This window comes from Lissotriton vulgaris, chromosome 4_1 (genome assembly GCF_964263255.1).
Source record: "Lissotriton vulgaris chromosome 4_1, aLisVul1.2, whole genome shotgun sequence".
In the NCBI taxonomy this organism is placed as follows: domain Eukaryota; kingdom Metazoa; phylum Chordata; class Amphibia; order Caudata; family Salamandridae; genus Lissotriton; species Lissotriton vulgaris.
The window spans coordinates 1,985,905,855-1,985,926,608 of NC_141691.1; the positions used below are offsets into that span (position 1 = coordinate 1,985,905,855).

The 20,754-nt window shown below is 45.3% G+C and overlaps 1 protein-coding gene across 2 annotated transcripts in view; it reads right to left on the reverse strand.

The window, feature by feature from the left end:
- TOP1MT (DNA topoisomerase I mitochondrial) overlaps positions 1-20,754 on the reverse strand; it is a 1,598,136-nt gene that overhangs the window by 377,222 nt on the left and 1,200,160 nt on the right. For both annotated transcript variants that reach the window (XM_086966300.1, XM_086966301.1), the window contains one exon: positions 15,604-15,731. In XM_086966300.1, the coding sequence (XP_086822426.1) occupies positions 15,604-15,731 (128 nt within the window). The remainder of the gene's footprint in view (positions 1-15,603; positions 15,732-20,754) is intronic.

The window sequence follows — 20,754 nt, forward strand, 5'->3', positions numbered from 1 at the left end:
AGTTCAATCCATTTCTTTATTTCTTCTGGAGTAGCATGAGTCTGAATGTCGATAACATCTAGTGTGGGATCCCTGACTGTCATACAGTTTGTCGGTTCTGTTGTCTTTGTCGTATCAGTTGTCTGAGTGTGAGTCAGTGCTGTATGTTTTGCTGTCTGGTCTGCCAGGTCGTTACCCTGGGAAACAGAATCTGTGACTTTAGTATGTGCTTTACACTTCATGACGGATATGGCTGAAGGCAGATGTATTGCTTCTAACAGTGCTTGAATGAGGGGACCATGTTGGATCTTGGCACCATGAGAGGTCAGAAAACCTCGTTCTTGCCATAGCATGCCGAAGTCGTGTACAACTCCGAACGCATAACGGGAATCAGTGTATATGTTGACATTTCTATTCTTAGCTAGAATACAGGCTCGGGTCAGAGCGATGAGCTCTGCCGCTTGAGCAGACAGTGTATCAATACGATGTGTTTCTTTAACTTCAGTGTCAGTGGTCACGGCATACGCGGCCACTAATTCTCCTGTACTTGTTCTCATACATGAACCATCCAAATAAAGTGTCAGGTCTGGATTTGTCAATGGAACATCTGTTAAATCTCGTCGGGGCTTTGTTACTGCATTAATGATCTCGATGCAATCATGCGGAACTGGATCTGTCATAACTGTAGGTAACAGTGTTGCTGGGTTCAAGATACTGCAACGTCTGATTTCTATGTGTGGCTGGAATAGTGTCAATTCGTAACCTGTCAGTCGTGCTATAGTCAAGTGTTGAGTTTGGGTTCTGTTTAAAAGAACCTCTACGGAATGTGGAACTTGTACTGTTAACTGATGACCTAGAACAATTGAGTCGCTCTGTCTGATTGCTAGCGCTGTTGCTGCTACTGACTTTAAGCACGCAGGGAGTGCCTGGGCTACTGAATCCAATGTACTTGAAAAATAAGCACAAGGCTTATGTGAACCTGCTTGGTCTTGAGTGAGGACAGACAATGCTGTGCCGTCACGTTCTGTAACAAAAAGTGTAAACGGTTTGCTGTAACATGGTGTCGCTAAAACTGGTGCTTGGCATAATGCTTTCTTTAATTCCTCAAAGGCTTGTGTATGTTCCTGAGTCCAAGGGAGGGCAATCGACGTTGCTGCCTCCTGCGTTGTTAACTGGATGAGTGGTTTAGCTAGAAATGCATATTGAGGAATCCATTGTCTGCAGTACGAGGTGAGGCCTATAAAGGCCCGCACTTCCTTTTGTGTCTGGGGTCGTGGCATATTTACAATTAACTGAATGCGATCGGGAGTGAGCTGTCTCCCCACTTTGGACAGCAAGTGACCCAAGTACACAACTTGCTGAACACAGAATTGTAGCTTCGAAGGAGACACCTTGTGTCCCTTGTCGGCCAGGAAATGTAAAACTGTCAATGATGCTTGTTCACATTCGGGCTCACTTCGTGCGGTGATCAGTAGATCGACGTATTGCAGTAAAGCGGTGTTAACTGGCATTTGAATACAATCTAGTTGTCTTTTCAGTGCTTGACTATAGATGCTGGGGCTTTCTGTGAATCCTTGAGGTGCGCGGGAAAATTTGAAACTTCGTCCATTTAAACTGAATCCGAAGAGATATTGGCTCTCCGGATCAATAGGCACACTGAAGAAAGCGTTCTTGAGGTCAATTACAGTAAAGAACGTTGCTTCTGAATCAATAGCAGTCAATAGGGAAGAGATATCGGGGACCACAGGGTACTGCGGTACAATGCATTTGTTCAGTTCTCGAAGATCAATCACCAGCCGATATACTGGCGGTGCATTGGGGTCTGTACGTTTAAGAATTGGAATGATAGGTGAATTACAGATATTGGAGTCAGTCTCTACGACCACTCCCTGGGCAATAAGCTCTTCAATGATTTTCAGTAAAGCCACTACAGCATCGGGTGGTAACTTGTATTGTCTGATTCTGGGTAGAACAACTCCTGTCTTGAGTGTAACACGATATGGAGTGATATGCATACAACCTACGTCAGCTGGGCCTTTTGCCCATAGGTGATCTGGTACATTTTTCAATCTGACATCAAATTCTCGTAAAACATAATGACCCTTGAAATCCCGTAGAAAGAGTCTAACTCCCTCCGGGGAACAGCATATTATAGCTCCTAGCGCCTTCAGTGTTTTAATTCCTAACAGATTTTCTGGACATGATTTCGTAAGTAACAAATCTGTAACTCGTGATAATGGACCCACAGCCAACGGTACTGGTTCCGACACTTCATTTACAATAGGCTGTCCTGAAAAACCAAGGGAAACATTCTGTGAGCCTGAGAGGGGTGCCCCTGGGACTTCATTATGACTGATTGTAGTGCGACTTGCCCCTGTGTCAATTAAAAACTTTCTGTCTTTTCCCAATACGTGACTGTGTACATAAGGACCTTCTTGATCTACAGGAATTTCAATAAGAGGCAAACCACCTTCCCTCTCTAGGCTGTTTCATGTGTATCGGGGGTAATCTGGATATGAAGATTGGGCATACTGGTACATTTGTTGTGAAACTTGCTGAGTCGCGGCAATGGGCTGTGGCTGCGGTACTGCTACTGTCTGCGCTGTGTGAGATGGAGCATGCATAGGCTGTGTACTCTGCATTGGCTGTACATTTTGTGAGGTCTGTTGCTGGACCTGATCGTGTCTAGGCGGATGCGGTCTTTCTTTAGTTTTACCTGTTGAAATGTTATGTTTCAGGACTGGGCATTCATGTACATAGTGACCTGGCTGTTTACAATAATTACATGTCCCTTTAACGGGAGCTGTAGAGTGACTTGTCTGGGCCCCACCTTTTCTTTGACCGTCGGCTGGGACCGTCTGAGCTACTAACATTTTCATTTTCGTGTCTTTCATACGTTTCTGTTCCTGATCTTGTTCTTCTCTAATTCTGTTCTGATGATATTGTAACATTTGTAACATCTGGGATGGCGTATTTGCCTGCCAAGTACTTTCAACTTTGTACACTCTATTTTTAACTAATGGTAGGGAATTCGACTAATTTTGATACGAAAAGGTGTGGATATGACTCGCTGCTTGGTTGTAGGCCACTATTTATAATGAAACATTTCTCGAATCTTGAATAGAAGTCACTAGTATCCTCATCTTGTTTCTGTTTACAGGACGAGATTGCGTCCCAATCTTCCTGTCTAGTTGTCAATCTTGGCAGAACCTGTACTATTAATCCAGGTAATGCTTTAGTCTTATCCCAAAGGCCTAACCCTGGGATCCGTTTGCTTTCTTCGTCTTCTATTTCTGCCCATGCTATCTTTGTGTCCCCCACCTCCCATTCTTTTTCCTTTAATTTCTCGTAAATGCCCGTGGGCAGCAGTACCTTTAACATTTTCATAATATCATCATACGTATAATCCCCCATGAGTAACATGTCTTTGAGCTCTCTGTGAAAATCTGCAGGGTCTTTATCGTGACACGGGACTAATTTCTTCATTTCTAACAGTTCTAACTTAGTCAGTGGTGTGTGAACATACACACGCTTCAAGGTGTGATCCGTACCCATAACTGGGTGTACTTCTCGTAAGGGGTTCTGACTTTCAATGCCACTACCGCATTGCATGTGGTACATTTTTCTTTCTGGAGGCGGGGGGGGGACATATTCAGAGCTTATGAAGGTGTTGTATTTATGTCGTTGTTCTAGAATTATTTGTATTAACTTGGTACTGAAACCTCTCCATCTATCCATGAGTAGTGCTTCTAATGTTTCGTGTAAGGGACCTGGATCGGAATGATTGTTTCTGTACTTGATGAGGAGGTGCTGAATCATGTATACACCTGCTAATTTCTGCTCGTCTGGGGAAAGGTTCAAGAATGTCTGTGCTAACGTATCATCATGATATATGTCTGGGTTTTCGGCCCATAACACGGCTGACCGGGCTAGTTCCTGTTCATCCATAGAATTGAGTACATGGTACCCCATTCGGTCTCGAAGCCTTTTATCAGTTTCCTGGAACTGATGTTCAGAAGAATTCGGGTTTGTTAAAGCAGAGAGAAAAACTCTCTTGTTTTCCGGACGGATGCCTTTCCTAAGGTAGTTTCCCTTACCTACATACGCTATAGTATCTGTAGTCCTTCCTTGTTCTTCAAGTTCTTCCTCCTCGGAGGAAGCTTTGTCATTCCCTTTCTGGTGTGCCGTTATCACTGCCCTTCTAATTTTCTGGTACATACTGGCTATGCAAGCCCCCCTGTCATGTTTTCCATCGGCTATGTTTTGACCCCACTTGTTTAGTGCATCTAATTCACTCTGATCTGTCTCAGGCCGGTCTCGTTCTCTTATTAGACAATTTATGAAAAATCGTAATATCTGTGCTTGAATGTCAACTTTCTGTTTATCCATGGCATCCTTGACACTGTCAGGGTCTTTCCCTGTCTGAACAAACTCATATATTCTATCGAGACGCTCCTTCATTCCTACATAGCATAGCAAGATATCAGTGGCAGATCTTAATCGTAGTGAGGCCAATATCATTAGATCGTTTTTTCCGGGTACTGGATCATATCTGCAAACTGACATGTTTTCCTTTAATGCGTCAAGGCGGGGAGACTGGAACGTGAGAGGACTCTGCGTGTCCCTGAAATTGAATCTGCGTGTTAATGGCGGGGTCCGAGGACCCGCAGTCGCACCTCCTGAAGCGGATGCTTGGGCATTATCTCCCTGCTGAGTCTGGATCTGAACTTGAATTTGTCGTTTAGTAGGATCAGGTAGGACTTGTTTCGGTAGGTCAATCTTGGGTGCGGGAAGTGGCGGAGCTGGCGGAACAGGGGAGGTCTGTCGCGGTACTGGCGGAACATGATCTGGGGGCGTAGTGCCACCCCCGTCCCTGTCAGTGGGCAGGGCACGGACAGGCAGATTGGCGTAGGCTGGTGCTACATCCTCTAAATATGAATTTAGGAATATGTCTTTAGTAGTTTTATGCATTACTTTAGTTGGAACTAATGGTGGCGGTAAGTTTTTCGGTATTTCTGATAGGGCCTCAGGTGTGCCCTCGGCTGCGAGATACATTCCGTTTACAACATTGTTTCGGGCACGGTCTATTTGTTCTGTTTTTACTCGGATCCCTTCAATAACTAATTCGTTTTCTTGGGCTTTTTCTGATTCCTTAAGTCTGTCTTCTCTACGGAGTGCCTTCTCAGCACGCTTATGTGATTCCTTACGCCAGAATTCTATGGCGTCTTTCTGGGATTGTCTAGCTTTCTTTTTCCATAATGCTTCTTCTACCTTCATGATGCACTCGGCATCCCATGTTCCGGTTACAGGCCATCTGTGTCTTTCGTCTAGGTGCTTGGTGTAATCGGCCCATAAATCTAGATATAATATGGCATCTATGCCATGCTTGTGGTACATAAAGTTACCTGGAGTGTCCCTAGGGGGAATAGGAATTTCTTCCTCCAGTATCCCTTTCCTAGTTCCTATCTGCTTTAACTTGTTGAAAAACAGCATTTTGCTTACTTATTACTGAATACTCAATCCTTACTACTTAATACTGGTTACAGCTACTTTATACAAGAAACAAAAAAATGCACATTAAACGGTCACATTCATACCACGACATTAATCACATAAGAAGACATTTAAGACATAGATGACTACCCCCCTATACTGGATGTACTGCTCAACAGTACAGATACACTGGTGTAACAGTGCAGAAATTCGGAATACTAGATATACTGCTAAACAGTACAGATACACTGCCTAAAAACAGTGCAGACCGGACTTGTGTACCCAAACCCGTCTAGATACGACCCAGCAATGGTACTCACCGGGAAGCACGGAAACAGAAGGCCTCGGAAAACTCGACTGGACTCGACTCGGTACTTCGGAAAACTTCGGAGAACTTCGGAAAACCTCGGAAAACTTCGGAAACCTGGTGGGCCTCTTGACACCTCGGACCTTGCTTCTTTCGACTAGGCTCTGGTCGGGATCCTCCGCACTCCTCACCGCCTCGTCTGGGCACTGATCGCAGTCTTCGTCACCTCCTTGGGTCAGAGGGAGATGCAGGAAATCCTGCCGGTACGCGTAGGTTCCGTCTAACTGACGGCAGGGGACAGAGCTTGCAATGCGCCAACCGGCGCGTGAGGTGGGGGAGGGGTCCCTATTCGGGCGCCAAAATGACGTAAATAATTAATTTACTCTCTTAATTTCTATGCAGGTAAGTACTTAATCAATAATAACTCAATCGGAATGAAAAAAGACAGAGTCCGTGGTGTTAGAGTTTCTTAGGGGTTTTATTCCTCATAAAGGAATGGTCGTGACCAGGATATCATGTTCTGACCACCACAGGGGTGTCAGAAGGGATAGAGCAAACTTTATTGACATTACATAGCTTATATACTTGATTTATACCATAGGAAGTAGTGTAGTAGGCGTAACAGCTGAGAGAAGACAAGATAACAGTATACACGTGTTACTAGTACGTAATCAAGAAGCGTGAACTAGGCGTGAACTGGAGGTGTGTGCTAGAAACGTCACTGATAGGTGACGCAAGTGGGTGGCACCAAGGGGTGGTGCTAACAGAATTGTTTGCAATGTCAGCAGAAATCGGAAGCTTGGATGCGCGCGCAGCTGCATGACGTGTGATTGGAGGGGTGCAGAGGACTTGACATTTACACTGACGGAAAGAGACAGAAGTCTGGCATGTCAGATCAACTTGTACTTCTATCATATCTGATATCTAATGTTTAGGAACCATACTATCTGGGCGGAAAGGTCTCTAGGGCAGAAGCTATTCTATGCTAACTGTGGATGCGTGTATAAGCGCCTAAGTGTCTGCATGAGAAGCGTGGGGGCATGAGGCCTTCCATGGGAGCATGGTAACAGAGGCTATGAATTACTTGCACTGAGACAGGTCGGCCCTTTGGCTCTGCAGCTGGGGAGGATGTTTACTGAAGCTAGTAGGCAGGAATGCATTCTCGAGGAGCGGAACAGATAACTTGAAGGTTATAGTCAGTCTTGGCAGAAAGCAGGCTGAGCGCGAGGGGCCGCGCTGAAAGTAAGTCAGAGTTCACGGGTACAGAGGTAGCCTGGGCAGAGGCTGTCAGAGTCAGGAGCCAAAAGAGGCTCGATGGCAGAAATTCAGGGCCTACTTGGCCAGAGCAGGAAAACATGTGAAGTGTACTACAAAAAGACGGTGGCATAGCATACTTAGGAACGGACTATATAATCCATTCAGGGTGGATCTGAAAGAGGACAAGTTAACGTTGGACGCAAATGTATTTGCGTCTTCATAGCTGACACAGGAGGGAAGTTACATGCACTTTAAGCTGGTACATGGAGTCGGTGGGGTACGCGCTAGGGAACATAACATGACCAAAAATGTATATTTCCTCATTTTGGCCCTCACACCGCGCTCCACTCGGCGGCCAAACCCCAAGTTGGGAAAGGAGTCAGGCGGCGGGAGGCGGGTGGGCTGAGACCCAGGTTTTGGCAATCCTCGTCGGGCAATAAGTCAGCAAAGGTCAACAGGAGACACAGCAGAATAGGTTGTAGGATGCACAGAGTTCCCCCCCTCGACCGGGGTGACGCTGTATTTGAGCGCCTCACGGCGCGCAAATGTCGCGGCGTGTGCCACTAAGGATGCTGGGTCTTGTGGTCTTTTGGCCCTCACACCGCGCTCCACTCAGCGGCCAAACCCCAAGGTGGGAAAGGAGTCAGGCGGCAGGAGGCGGGTGGGCTGAGACCCAGGTTTTGGCAATCCTCGTCGGGCAATAAGTCAGCAAAGGTCAACAGGAGACACAGCAGAATAGGTTGTAGGATGCACAGAGTTCCCCCCCTCGACCGGGGTGACGCTGTATTTGAGCGCCTCCTGGCGCGCAAATGTCGAGGCGTGTGCCGCTAAGGATGCTGGGTCTTGTGGTCTTTTGGCCCTCACACCGCGCTCCACTCGGCGGCCAAACCCCAAGGTGGGAAAGGAGTCAGGCGGCGGGAGGCGGGTGGGCTGAGACCAAGGTTTTGGCAATCCTTGTTGGGCAATAAGTCAGCAAAGGTCAACAGGAGACACAGCAGAATAGGTTGTAGGATGCACAAAGTTCCCTTTACTAGCATAGAGTGGGATAGTGGTCTTATTGTCCTTTGTCTTGTGTACAGAAAAATGAACACCTTCTACTACCCACCAGCAATGTCCCGAGGTCCAGACGATTAGATGTGGTATGTGATGTTCGTATGTACATATATACATAGTGTTGTTATCAAGTATAGATTGTAATATATGCCTTCCCTTACAGCCTGCCTTATCACCAAGTGTCCACTCCGAAGTCCACTGCCAAGACCTGTTGTTTTCCCCAACCTTTCCTTGTTTTGTTTCCCTGTTTTCCCCTGGCGAGCCATTCGATACTCTAGAGTCTGATAGAATCGAAAGGCTGTAGGGGAAGGCTGAGGATTATTCTCCGGATTCCTGACGCTCCTGCGGAACCATCCTGGAAACCATTACAGGTCCTTGTGGGTGACACAAGGAAGGGTGTAAAAAAAATTAAAAAAACCTATGTAAAGAGGGATTGTAGGAGAGATGGACAACTGGTGACTATTGGTTAAAAAACAGATGCACGCCACTCTAACGTACAGCCTACTACTTCAATTTCAGTCAAATGGTCAATTAGAATGTTATGTGTATTTGCATAGCACATAACTCACCCCAGAGGGTATCTTGGTGCTGAAGGAAGAGCTGAAGGAGCCAAAGTCAGGACGAGGTGAAGAGCCAGGTCTTCAGTGTCTTGAAGAATTCAAGAACTGAGGAATCAGCTCTGATGTGCAGGTGCAGATCATTCCAGGCTTTAGGAGCGAGGTAGGAAAAGGCATTTCCATCTGATCTGGCTCAACGTATGCGTGGGGTATGTGTAAGTAGGAGTACAGCTGAGAAGAGGTGTCTGGTAGGTTTGTGGACGTTTACGCGGTTGTTGAGGTACATGGGAGAGGGCAACATTGTGTAAGGCTTTGTATGTATGTATGTGGAGTCTGAAGTGTACTGGTTTGTGGACTGGGAGCCAGTGGAGCGTTTTGTGATGCGAGGTTAAGTGAGTGAAAGACGGCAGGTTAAGGGTGAGCCTGGCAACTGAGTTTTGTATGGTATTAAGTCTACTGGTCAGGTTAGTGCTGATTCCAGCATAGAGTGGGCTTCCGTAGTCCAGCTTGCTGGTAGTGATTGCACTGGTGACAGGTTCTTCAAGTGTTGATGGGGATTGTCCTGAGCATCTTGATTCTATGGAAGCAGGAGACTGCATTCACTTGGCAGGTCATGGCGACTTGGTTGTAGATTACTATTCTGAGGTTTTTTGCATGGGTTGCCAGGAGGAGTTTGGGTTAAAGTTCGACTAGCCACCAAGTGGAGGACCACTGCGTGGAGTATTTGTCCAAAAATTACAACTTCCATCTTCTGTGTTGAGCTTGAGGCAGTTGCTTTTCATCCATCTGGCGACTTCGGTCATGCAGACGGGGAAATTCGTCTAGATGATTAGAGTATTGTCAGAGAGGAAGAGTATGAGTGTGATGTCGTCCGCATAGGATATGATGTTTCTGTGGGTGTGGAGCACACTGCGAGTGGGGTCAGTAAGGCTTTGAACAGAGTGGTTGATGTTTGAGGTGAAGAGGCAAGGCTGACCAACCTGGTGCAGTCAGTCACAAAAGAGCAAATCCATTGAAATTCAGAACCATGGATGCTGGCTTCATGCAGTTGTTGGATAGGACTGGCTAGAAGATGGTGTTGAAGGCTGAAAATGCACTAGGATGAGGGCCAGATGTTGACCAAAGACTGTGATGGTAACAGCCTGTGTACTGTTTTTAGGACTGAATCCAGGCTGAGTGGTGTCAAGGAGCTGGTTGTCAGCAACGTTGATAGCTAGGCATTCATCATCTTTTCTAAGACTTTTGCCGGATAGGATAGAAGGGAGATATGCCAGTAGTTAGCTATCGTCTTTGGATCTGCTCAGGGTTTCTTGAGGAGGAGTACTGTGGCATGTTTACAGACATCCAGGAAGGTGGCTGTGATGATCGAGTTGTTGATAGTCCTTTGATGAAGAAGTGGTACAGGCAGGGGTCCAAAGGTGTTCCTGAGTGTATGGACTGCATGGTTGTTGCAGTTTCTTGAGTTGTGATGGTGGTCAGGGTGGTCCTCTGGCTGTTGGTAGATATGGGCAGAAGGGCTGTGAGAGTGAAAGTTGCTGTCGGGTCTCAATGTTTTTTAGATGTTGGTGATCTTGTTGCTGAAGAATAAAAACAGCTGGGTGCAGAGAAAGTTCTTTGGTCACTGTTACTGCTGGGTGAACTTCCGCCTGTGCAGAGAATAAGCAGGGCTGGCCAGAAATATTTGACATGCTCTGCCGAGTCTTCTGGCCTCATCGCAAGAGGTCTGATTTATGTCCTAAGGTAACGGACATTAACTGTCAGACTGCACAGAGCAGAGGCATCAGCAGCACACTCTAAGCCCCTGCAATCTTATCAGGTTAATTGGAAAAGCTCAGGGAGCCTGACAGTTATATTGATGGAAATTAAGCCTCCTTCACGATCCAGGCCTTTTGACAGTTAGTTTCAAGCAGCAGCAGCATTCTTTGTTAGGCCGCACAAAGTGTTTAAGCACCTTGGCAGCTGTATAAATATTTTAGTTAGCAACTAGGGAGAGCCAAAGGATAAAATATGTTTCTCTTTTATTAAAAAACTACAACTGGACAACGATGGAGGCAAAAATAACTGTATATTTATTGATTGGTATGTTAATTTGTTTTCTTATTCTGACGCTGCTGCACTTGAAACCTCATCCTGCAGTTGCTATGACAGAAACTAGTTGTGGAAGCAAACTGCCTACCTAAAGGGCTAGACAGAGGCTCAACCATAGTATTCAACCGCCATATGCATCAGAGCCTTGTATCGGTGGACAAGAATTTCGAACAGCTGAGCTGGTGTACACAAAAAATAAATCACACACGCCACAGATCAGCCTTATGGTGTGTAGCTGATTCCCCGTAGGGGTAGAGCTCAAGACCAAAGTACAGTCTGCCCCTTTCATCACAACAGTCCCGACGCAACCATTTTTGTTACTCACCCTAAAGGACGCAATTAGTCCACTGCGGTAAGAGAACTCTTAAAGACCTAGCAGTATTAACAGCAGTTGATACCCGAGGGGACGTTTTGGAATTGAGTGCTCACAGCTGGATGAACTCTTCCTCTGAATTATAACGCTGCATATCTCCCCAGAGGGGGGCACAGATTCTTTTCTCCTAGGCAACTGCTGGCTCAAAGTATTCATCAGCACATGATCCGCTCCTTTCCAGAAGGCCCGAGGTGTTTCTGACAAGCTCTGATATCCTAGTCCATCGCTAGTCTGCGCCCTTTCAGGCAAGAGTGGGCTCCACCAAGGAGACCTCCACTAAATTGACATCCTCTGACGTCCCCTACGAGGAGAGGAGAAACCGACTATCAGTATCTGGTTATATCCGTTGCCAAGGATGAACTGCTCACCAGCCAAAACAGAGTCTGGGAAATAAACAAGGCAGCTGGTCATTGCAGAGGTGGTCACCCAAACTAAACCTTTGTTGCCTCAGCAAGGATCTTCAGAGAACACAATGGACATGATCCTCAAAGAGTTAACTTCGGTGGGTCACAGACTTTTTGTATTAAATATAGGTATTATAATATATGCCGCAGTAACTTCATTACCCTTCACCTATTTTTTTTCCCTACATTACACTTGTAACGGTTTACAGGGACTGACCTTTTACCTAGATATGACACTGCATTCCGAATGCGAGTTTTCCCTAGTTCGAAATCTCATACATTATGCATGAGAATTCTCAGAAGCACAGCAGGACTACCATCTCCTGTATAATATCTATGTATAAAGTTCATGCCAACGTCATCCTTAGGCCGACACTGTAATACGGCAAGGTAGTGCCCCTGGGTAGACCTATGGGTATATATACATCACGTCTTGCTAAGATAGATAGAGGAGACCGAGACTTCCCAGCCGACACATTGACTAGAGACGCTGAGGTTCCTGCATGCAGACACTCAAGCTCGCAGTTGTCTAACATCCCTTGGGGGTGTCCAACTCGAGACCAAGGTGGGGTCCCATGGTCTCTCACTTCAGGTAATGGGGTTGTCTAAATCCTAGAGGGATTCTTGGCATAACACTCGTACACATAGTATAGTGTTTCTTTGTGCATAGTCCTTTTCTTTTACCACTCCAATTCTTCTTTCCCTCCTTTTCCTTCATCTCTTCTGTTTACCGTTAAACCACCTATTCCTATACTTACTTTTGCATATTTTAATTATTGCTTACCCCCCCCCCCTCTTTCCCCTTGTCTGCTCTACCCTTTCAACAGCAACCCGTAGACTGCTAACAGGATCTAACATTTCCTTGCACTTACGACTCTTTGATTGTTCCTTTGAATCTTGTGATCTCTATAACCATTAACACACCCTTGCACATTGTTTTCTGGAATGTCAAAGGTCTTACACATTACATCAAGTGTAATAAAGTGCTCTTTTAGTTAAACTCCAAACATACTAACATAACCCTTCTCCAGGAGACGCACCTTGTGGAGAAGTGTGGCTCAGGGGTTAGAGGCGGCAGACCCGGAAGCTGAGATCGGCCCTGGACCAGGGTTCAATTCCCCGCCCCGACGGGGGTTGGGCTCAATAATTCCACGGACTCGATAATTCTCGCTCCGGTGCCTACTCGACTCACGGGTTCACACTCTGCGACTCTGGGCAATAGCTTGCTTAATCTCCACAACGGCCCCTCGCGGAGGGATGCCTGGCTTTCACCTTGTGGATACCTTGCCGGGGTATCTCACAGGGGAATACCAGGACGGGTTCCCTAAGCAAGCGCATAGATGCCTGCTGTGTGGGCGATTTGTGCTATATAAATACATGTACATTTACAAAGAAAGAAGCAGACAAGCTTCAGCGGGATTGGGTGGGCAAAGAGATGCACAGTTGTTGCCCTCTGAGAGCGGCAGACGACTTACCAACCCCACAGAAATGTGGTGTATCCAACCCGATTCAGAGAATGTTATTTAAGGTAGTGTTTAAGACTTGGGTCGATCCTGAGGTTTGCTATGCGCTGGCCAAACTAAAGATTAATGCTAAAGTTTTATGCATAGGTGCAGTGTATGCACCCACAGGCTCAAGGTGTGCCTTTCCACTTCAACTCACAAGAGTATTGACGGATACAGTTATCGTCAACATCCTGGTAGGCAGAGATTTGAATTTGGCCCAGGATGCAGTCTAAGAGCGCACCAGTTGCAGACAGAGCCCTCCTAGAAGATCTAGTGGCTGATCATGGCCTCTGCGACATATGGCGTCTTTTGCATCGGACGGACCGGGAATACACATATGGGTCCCCAGTCCATGGTACACAAACAAAGTTGTATTTTTTTCCTGATGACCCACCATTTACTTCCTGTTCTCTTTGAGACCTCAATATTAGAGGGCACACTTTCAGACGACTCACCTATTAATCTAGAGGCTGATCTGGGTCTGCCGTGGCCAATTCGAAGGCACTGGCTTCTCAACTTATCCTGATACAACCACCCGGTGGGCAAGGCACAGTTTACAGCCCACGTGCATACTAACAGGGGGAACACGGATGGTTTGGTTGTCTCTGCCCTTACATGGTCAAGGCTGATTTGCATATGGCCATGTCTGAACTGGGGTGGCTTGGTGAGCAAAATAACGATGGATTAAACCCAGATCTGTGACTGCAGGTAAAGGTTTTGCCATTGTGCAACATGCCGTCCATCATCTTGTGTGTTTTGCTATCCCCAAACATGGCCTGACTAGAGCATGAAAATTATTTGACGACTGATCAATTTTTCCTCATAAGCTTTAAAAAACTGTGGGACTGCAGTATACATCAATGTCATTACAGGCAGTTTCACAGCTGTCTCTAGAGGCACTGAAGACCCTTACCCATTGAGATAAGGTATCCCCAGTGTGTTAATTCATTAGTATATGATGTCAAGCAAAGAAACTGGTATTGAGAAAATAATGTGAACATCCAAGAGAACTAGTCTGACATGATGTATTCACACGATTGAGTCTTCAGAGAAGTCAGGGTGAAATGTACAAATCTCAAAATTCAGCATTTCTGGAACGGATCTGTGAAATTTACAAATCTCAAAATTTTGCATTTCCGGTACGGATCTTTAAGGAGATTGCACAAAGTAGGGTGACTCAGAATGATGCATACGAACAATGCAGGTACATGGATGTGACTTAATACACACTCTATGGTACTGTCAGAGTTTGCCCCCCTACTGGCAGGCTCTTTGGTCAGAATTGTCCAAGGTAGGTAGTAATTCCATACCACCATCACATTTTACCCTATATTAGGACGTCAAAGATATCCCTGGATTGACAAATCATTCCTACGGGTGGCTGCGACTTCACTTGCAGCAGCCAAAGAATGACTACTACATCATCGTTGGCCGACAATATCATCCACAGAAGATTGGTCTATAGGCTACGTTCTAAGTACAGTAGAACAGTGGTGCAGTGCTCCCAAAGCATCATATAATAACTAATTTTTAGAAATTGGTCCAATGGCAACAATATAACTCTTTTTTTATATAAAATTGTATGTGTCCTATACGTTCCGAGTCAAGTACCTGGAAAACTCAATGGTGGTGATAATTACTAGGACATTTATGTTTTATCGGGGAGGGATTTACATAACGAACTACGTACACAACAAGGCCAAAAGGGCCTATGCTAATGTAAGAGCTAAAAATACCATTGTAAAGACAAAATCTGCATCTGTGTGAGGCAGACATACCTCAGTCTTCCGATGTTATAAGGAGGTATTGCTTCTGTTTGTATGCCTTCCCTTCTTTCATCCCTTCTCCTTTTCCCCTTCTTTAGAGTATCTGTTCCCCCCTCCATCCCCACTTTTTGGATTACTGGCTAAAGTTATTATGACCCCTCCATCCCCACTTGTTGGATTATCGGCTAAAGTTATTATGCCTAATATAACATTTTATGAAGTTTAAGCCGTGTATGTATCATATCTCTGGTCTGTAATAAACAGCGAAAGACATTGTCATTATGTTACTAGGTGATGCGCTACCCATTTCCTCAAATATAGGAACAGCTGCAAAAAACAGAAAAACAAAGGCCAACAAGGATTGGTAGGCACATGAGCTTGACACAGAAGGTGTCCAGAGCGAACAAAAAATGCGGGAGCAAGTGTACTAGAAGATGAGAAAGAAACAAAGTACCAGGAGAAAAAGCCCTGTGATGAAAGAAGCATGAGGCCAAGACTACCGCCTCTACAGACTTTGGCAGAATAGAATGAGAAGAAACATGTTAGGTGGGTGGTGGAGGATAAAAACCTTGGACTGCTACATCAGAACAGCATTAAATTGTATGCTAGTAAAATTCTTCTATGATTTATCACCTAAGGTCGAAAATACCACAACTCAGTGACCTGGTGAATACAATTAGGACCCTCCTATTCCTCCCCAGATTACTTAGTCATCCTATGCACCATTAGCAACATCAATGAATATCAAGTGTTTTTTTTTTAAGTACATTCACGTCTCAACAATAAGCAGAATGCGGAATCTGCAATGGTCTCTCATTTACCTTGGCCTGAAGCGTCTGCATGGATTTCTCGTAGGTTTTGGGAAGAGCTCTTTGATGATTGCAGAGAAGAGCAACAGCCCGGTTGGCACGGTTGTAGGATAGGATTTTTGCTGCAACGTTGTCATCCTCTGTGGAGCAAAAACAAAAAAAACATTTGTCTATGGTAACCAGTGCAGAGCATTCCATCACCAATTTAACAGTACTTTTAATTTGTGAAAACACGAAATTCAGAATATTCGTTTCGGATGTACTCCTTCATATTCAGCCTGAAGAAAGATCTAACAATCTACACACTTACTGAGATACCAAAAGGTATAGCAAACCACAGTCTGTGGCCCCTGTATGGAGACAGCAGATCGATACTTGTGGACCTTCGTTGGATCCCCTTCCATAGTCCGCAGTCTCTGTACCGAGCACAAAACCTACTGCAGGACCTTCACCCCCCCTTGAACATCCTTAACGACTGGAACCCAATCTCCACTGAGGACACCATCCGCCTGATGAACTCCATCCACTCAGGATCCCCAACTGACCCATGCCCTCACCACATCTTCAACAAAGCAGACTCCATCATAGCTCCACACCTCCGAGACGTCATCAACTGCTCCCTCAACTCCGCCACCTTCCCGGAAAGCTGGAAACACGCAGAACTCAGCGCCCTTCTGAAAAAACCCACAGCTGACCCCACCGAACTCAAAAACTACCGCCCCATCTCGCTTCTTCCTTTCCCGGCCAAAGTCATCGAGAAAGCTGTCAACAACCAGCTTGCCACCTTCCTCGAAAGCAACAAATCCCTCGACCCCTCACAGTCCGGATTCCGAGCCAAACATAGCACTGAGACCGCACTCATCGCAGCAACAGACGACATCCGAACTCTATTGGACAATGGAGACACAGTCGCCCTCATCCTCCTTGACCTCTCCGCAGCCTTCGACACAGTCTGCCATAGCACCCTTCTACAGCGCCTCAGAAACATCGGAATCCAAGGAAAAGCACTGGAATGGATCACCTCGTTCCTCACCGGAAGAACTCAGAGAGTCCGGCTCCCTCCACTCTGAAGTCATCTGCGGCGTGCCGCAAGGATCGTCACTCAGCCCCACCCTCTTCAACGTGTACACGAGCCCCCTTGCGGCCATCGCTCGCCAACACAATCTCAACATCATCTCCTACACTGATCCTCTCACTCACCAAAGACCCTAACACCGCCAAAAACAACTTACACGAAGGAATGAAAGAAGTAGCCGAGTGGATGAAGCACAGCCGTCTGAAACTTAACTCAGACAAAACAGAAGTCCTCATCTTAGGCACCTCCCCCTCCGCCTGGGATGACTCTTGGTGGCCAGAGGCCCTTGGAAAAGCACCCATCCTGACGGACCACGCACGGAACCTGGGCGTCATCCTGGACTCCTCACTCTCGATGACCAGACAAGTCAACGCCGTCTCATCATCTTGCTTTAACATTCTTCGCATGCTCAAAAAAACATTTCGCTGGATCCCCACCGAAACTAGAAAAATGGTCACTCACGCACTGGTCACGAGCCGCCTGGACTACGGAAACACCCTATACGCCGGTACCACCGCAAAACTCCAGAAAAAACTCCAACGCATCCAGAACGCTTCAGCCAGGCTCATACTAGACATCCCGCATAAAGAACACATCTCTGGTCACCTGAAAAACCTCCACTGGCTCCCCGTAAATAAGAGGATTACTTTCCGCCTCTTAACCCACGCACACAAAGCACTTTACGAACTTGGACCCGAATGCCTCAACACACGACTGTCCTTCTACACCCCCTCCCGTCAGCTACGATCCTCCAACCAAGCCCTTGCCACTGTACCTCGCATCAACAAAGCCACCATGGGAGGTAGATCCTTCTCCTACCTGGCAGCTAAAACCTGGAACTCTCTTCCCACTCACCTTCGCCTGACTCAGAACCACCTAGCATTCAGAAAGCAACTTAAAACTTGGATATTCGACAAGTAATTCCCCCCCCCCCTTCCTCAAGCGCCTTGAGACCCTATGGGTATGTAGCGCGCAATATAAATCTTGACTTGGTCACCATTTGGTGTATGTCAAGTCCACACCCTTGCAAAATAGACCACAAACTCAAAACAAGCATTTGCAATGCAATAGGTCTCGCATTTGCAAGAGTTTGAACGCTTGTCCTTGTAAATGACAATGCCTTTTATTTATCTGTTGGTTTTTAAAACATAAATAAAAGGCATTGTCATTTACAATGCCAATAGCTAAAACTTTCGCTAATGCAAGACCTATTGCATTGCAAATGCGTGTTTAATCTCTTTATCATTTGCAGTACGTAAGAGCAGGTCGGTGATATTTTGACGCCTGCAGAGGAGTTGCTCTCAAGACCAGAGGATCTGGGTGGGCCGGACTCACCTGGCATCACTGAAGGTGCCAGATGGCTGGGATCAGGGGTTGCGCTGAGTCTGATTTCTCTCTCTCCGGTCTTTAGACCCATCATGGGTGGAATACAGTTTGCTTAAGCCTAATGCTAGTAAACACCACCACACTGAGAATCGGAACAATTTATCAGTTTTTGAAGTAAACTGAACAGAACATTTTAAATAACGGTATTGACTTACAGAATTATCTTTTAGATATCCACAATTATGTGTTAACCAGGTATTGTATTTGAACTGCTTTTCTTTCCTTTAGAAGATAATATTTTTTATCATGAACCCAACTCTCTGCCAGTGGTTTTCTGCTACTCAGGGCCACTTTTTGAAAGCTTGTGGTCTACCTACGCAAAGTTCACCCACATCACCAGCTTCATTGGCTTTCTATCAGGTCTTTGCATACTGTGTCAGAGCACAGACTAACTGGATCTGGACAACACTTCTTCAGTTCCTTATTGTGGTTATTTGCTGCATCTGGAGCCTACTCCAGGAATGTGTCTTATCTTGACCACTTTCTGAAAGTAGCAGAACAGTCACCATGCAAGGCCAGCAAATCTATGTCCAACATGATCAACCAGAACAGCTCCTCAGAAAACCAACTCCTAGTGCCCATCAAACATGGCCTCCGCACCTGCAGCTCGCACAGACTCCTTACCGGTTCCTCTTACTGGCTCCCTGTTTCTCCCTCAAGTATCAGATGGTGTGAAATACTATACTAGGTAAGGAATCAATACTTAAATATCCTCATGACATTGTAGGACTCTGTTCTACACAGCCTGTTCACTGAACTATAGTTACTTCGTAGCGGTTGCGGCATCATTAAAAGAACACCACCAGATGCTGATGGCAAAGGTACAGGTATGAGCACCTCTCTAGAATCTGTAGATCTGCACTATCTGCATGACTGCCAAAATGAGGGCATTTGAAGTCTGAAACTGCAGTGCATGTTGGGGTTTATTCTTACATAATATGTTATAACAAGTTCCCATAATTAAATAAATGATTGTATCAGGTGCATAGTGCTGTGGCTTAATTCTGCTATTCTGTTTTAAATAGACCCACTCTACTCTGCGGCCTGTAGTGTTACACTACATCAGAGACAGTAACCAAGAACTTGCTCAAATTGTCCATTGTGTGCTATGCATAACTGAGGAAAACCTGGGCATCAGAATGTGTTCCAGTTATAAATGAAAACTGGGATAATACAGCAGGCATGGTTCTCTCTTTAGGACAAGGCATGTAAGCTCATTCCTTTCTTTACATTCCATTCCTCCAGTGCTAGGCTAGGGTTAAGAGGTGGAAGGGAATAGAAAGTATAACGTTAAACTGGGTGACTGGCTGGAATTTCTCCAAGTCAATAACCGTGGCACATAGAAGCAGAGATTACATTTTTCAGTGTACAAGTAGGGCAAGATTTTTTTCAAGGCCTTATTCACATCCTAAATGTTTGCAAAAACTGTTTCATTAGCTACATGTCCAGACACAACACATGTTGGAATACTGTTGAGTGGTTGCTATTAATCACATAGAATAATTAACGATCCCTTTAGTAATGATCTCACTCCAGGGTAATTTACCCACTCCGAAATATTGCCCTCCCTACAAAATTCTGGGAAAAACAAACCATGTCCAATTCAGTATGGTAAATCCAGATACTGGCTACTGTGCCTCATTAATTTTTGTATATCACACATGGTAAATACCGCATCCTTGCTAATGGTGATAACCTAGTGCAGTAAATACCGCCCTGTTCTACAGAAATTTAAATCCTGGCTACAGTAACTGCACTGTACAACATGAAAGATAATGGAACGTAACTTTTTATTTACGACATTTCGGAGCATTGATATCAAGTGCGAAGAATTAGACTGCGTTTTTTTCATGCTGATTTATACCACACAATAAACTTAACAAGTTGACATTTTCTCCCATCAGCAAGGTCGTTTGAGGCAAGCATGTCCCGCGCAGTTAGGGAACATGAGAAGTTTCGTAAGTTTTTCAGTACTCACAAACCTCTACGCAACCAAAAATACTTGAAACTGTTGACGACTTATTCACTTTCTGAGTAAGATGGGATTAAAAAACATTTAAAAAAAGAGAACAGTGGTGAACTAAGAGATTTCATCACGGGCAACAACATATGCTGCGCATGCGGAATTAAAAATAACTAAATGGGAAATTGCATTAACGTTAATACCCTTTCACATGCACGGCTGTGCAGCATAGACAGTACTACATGCAGAACAGCAACTGCATACTATAAAGGGAAATTTACAAAACTTTGCCAGGAGTACTCTTGGAAACTATGATGGATTTTACAGGAGTATTTTTGGAAACATTTTTAATCCCAATACTTAGTACATCTTGTAGTGTAGTTCCTATTTTCCCAATAGGCCCTGCGCATTGGAATAACAAACAGTAGTATCGACGTAGAAGTGCGGATCTTCCAGGTCTCCACTGACTATGCTAAACTTAATTGGGTTTGTTACCAACTAGCTCAGAGGTCACTGGAAACTTTCTTGACTGAATAGGAAGTCATCAGCTTCCCTGGCACAGCCAAGAAGGGATTCAGTTTTCCAACAACCGTGCAACATGACAACTTTGCTCCTCAGATAAGAATCAATCTCTAGGGTTGTGTGAAACAATAGACAATTATTTTACTCAGTCAGTTGTTGTGCAGATTACTTTCACAATATGTAGAGAATAGAGAGACGGGCGTTTTCAATAAAAGGT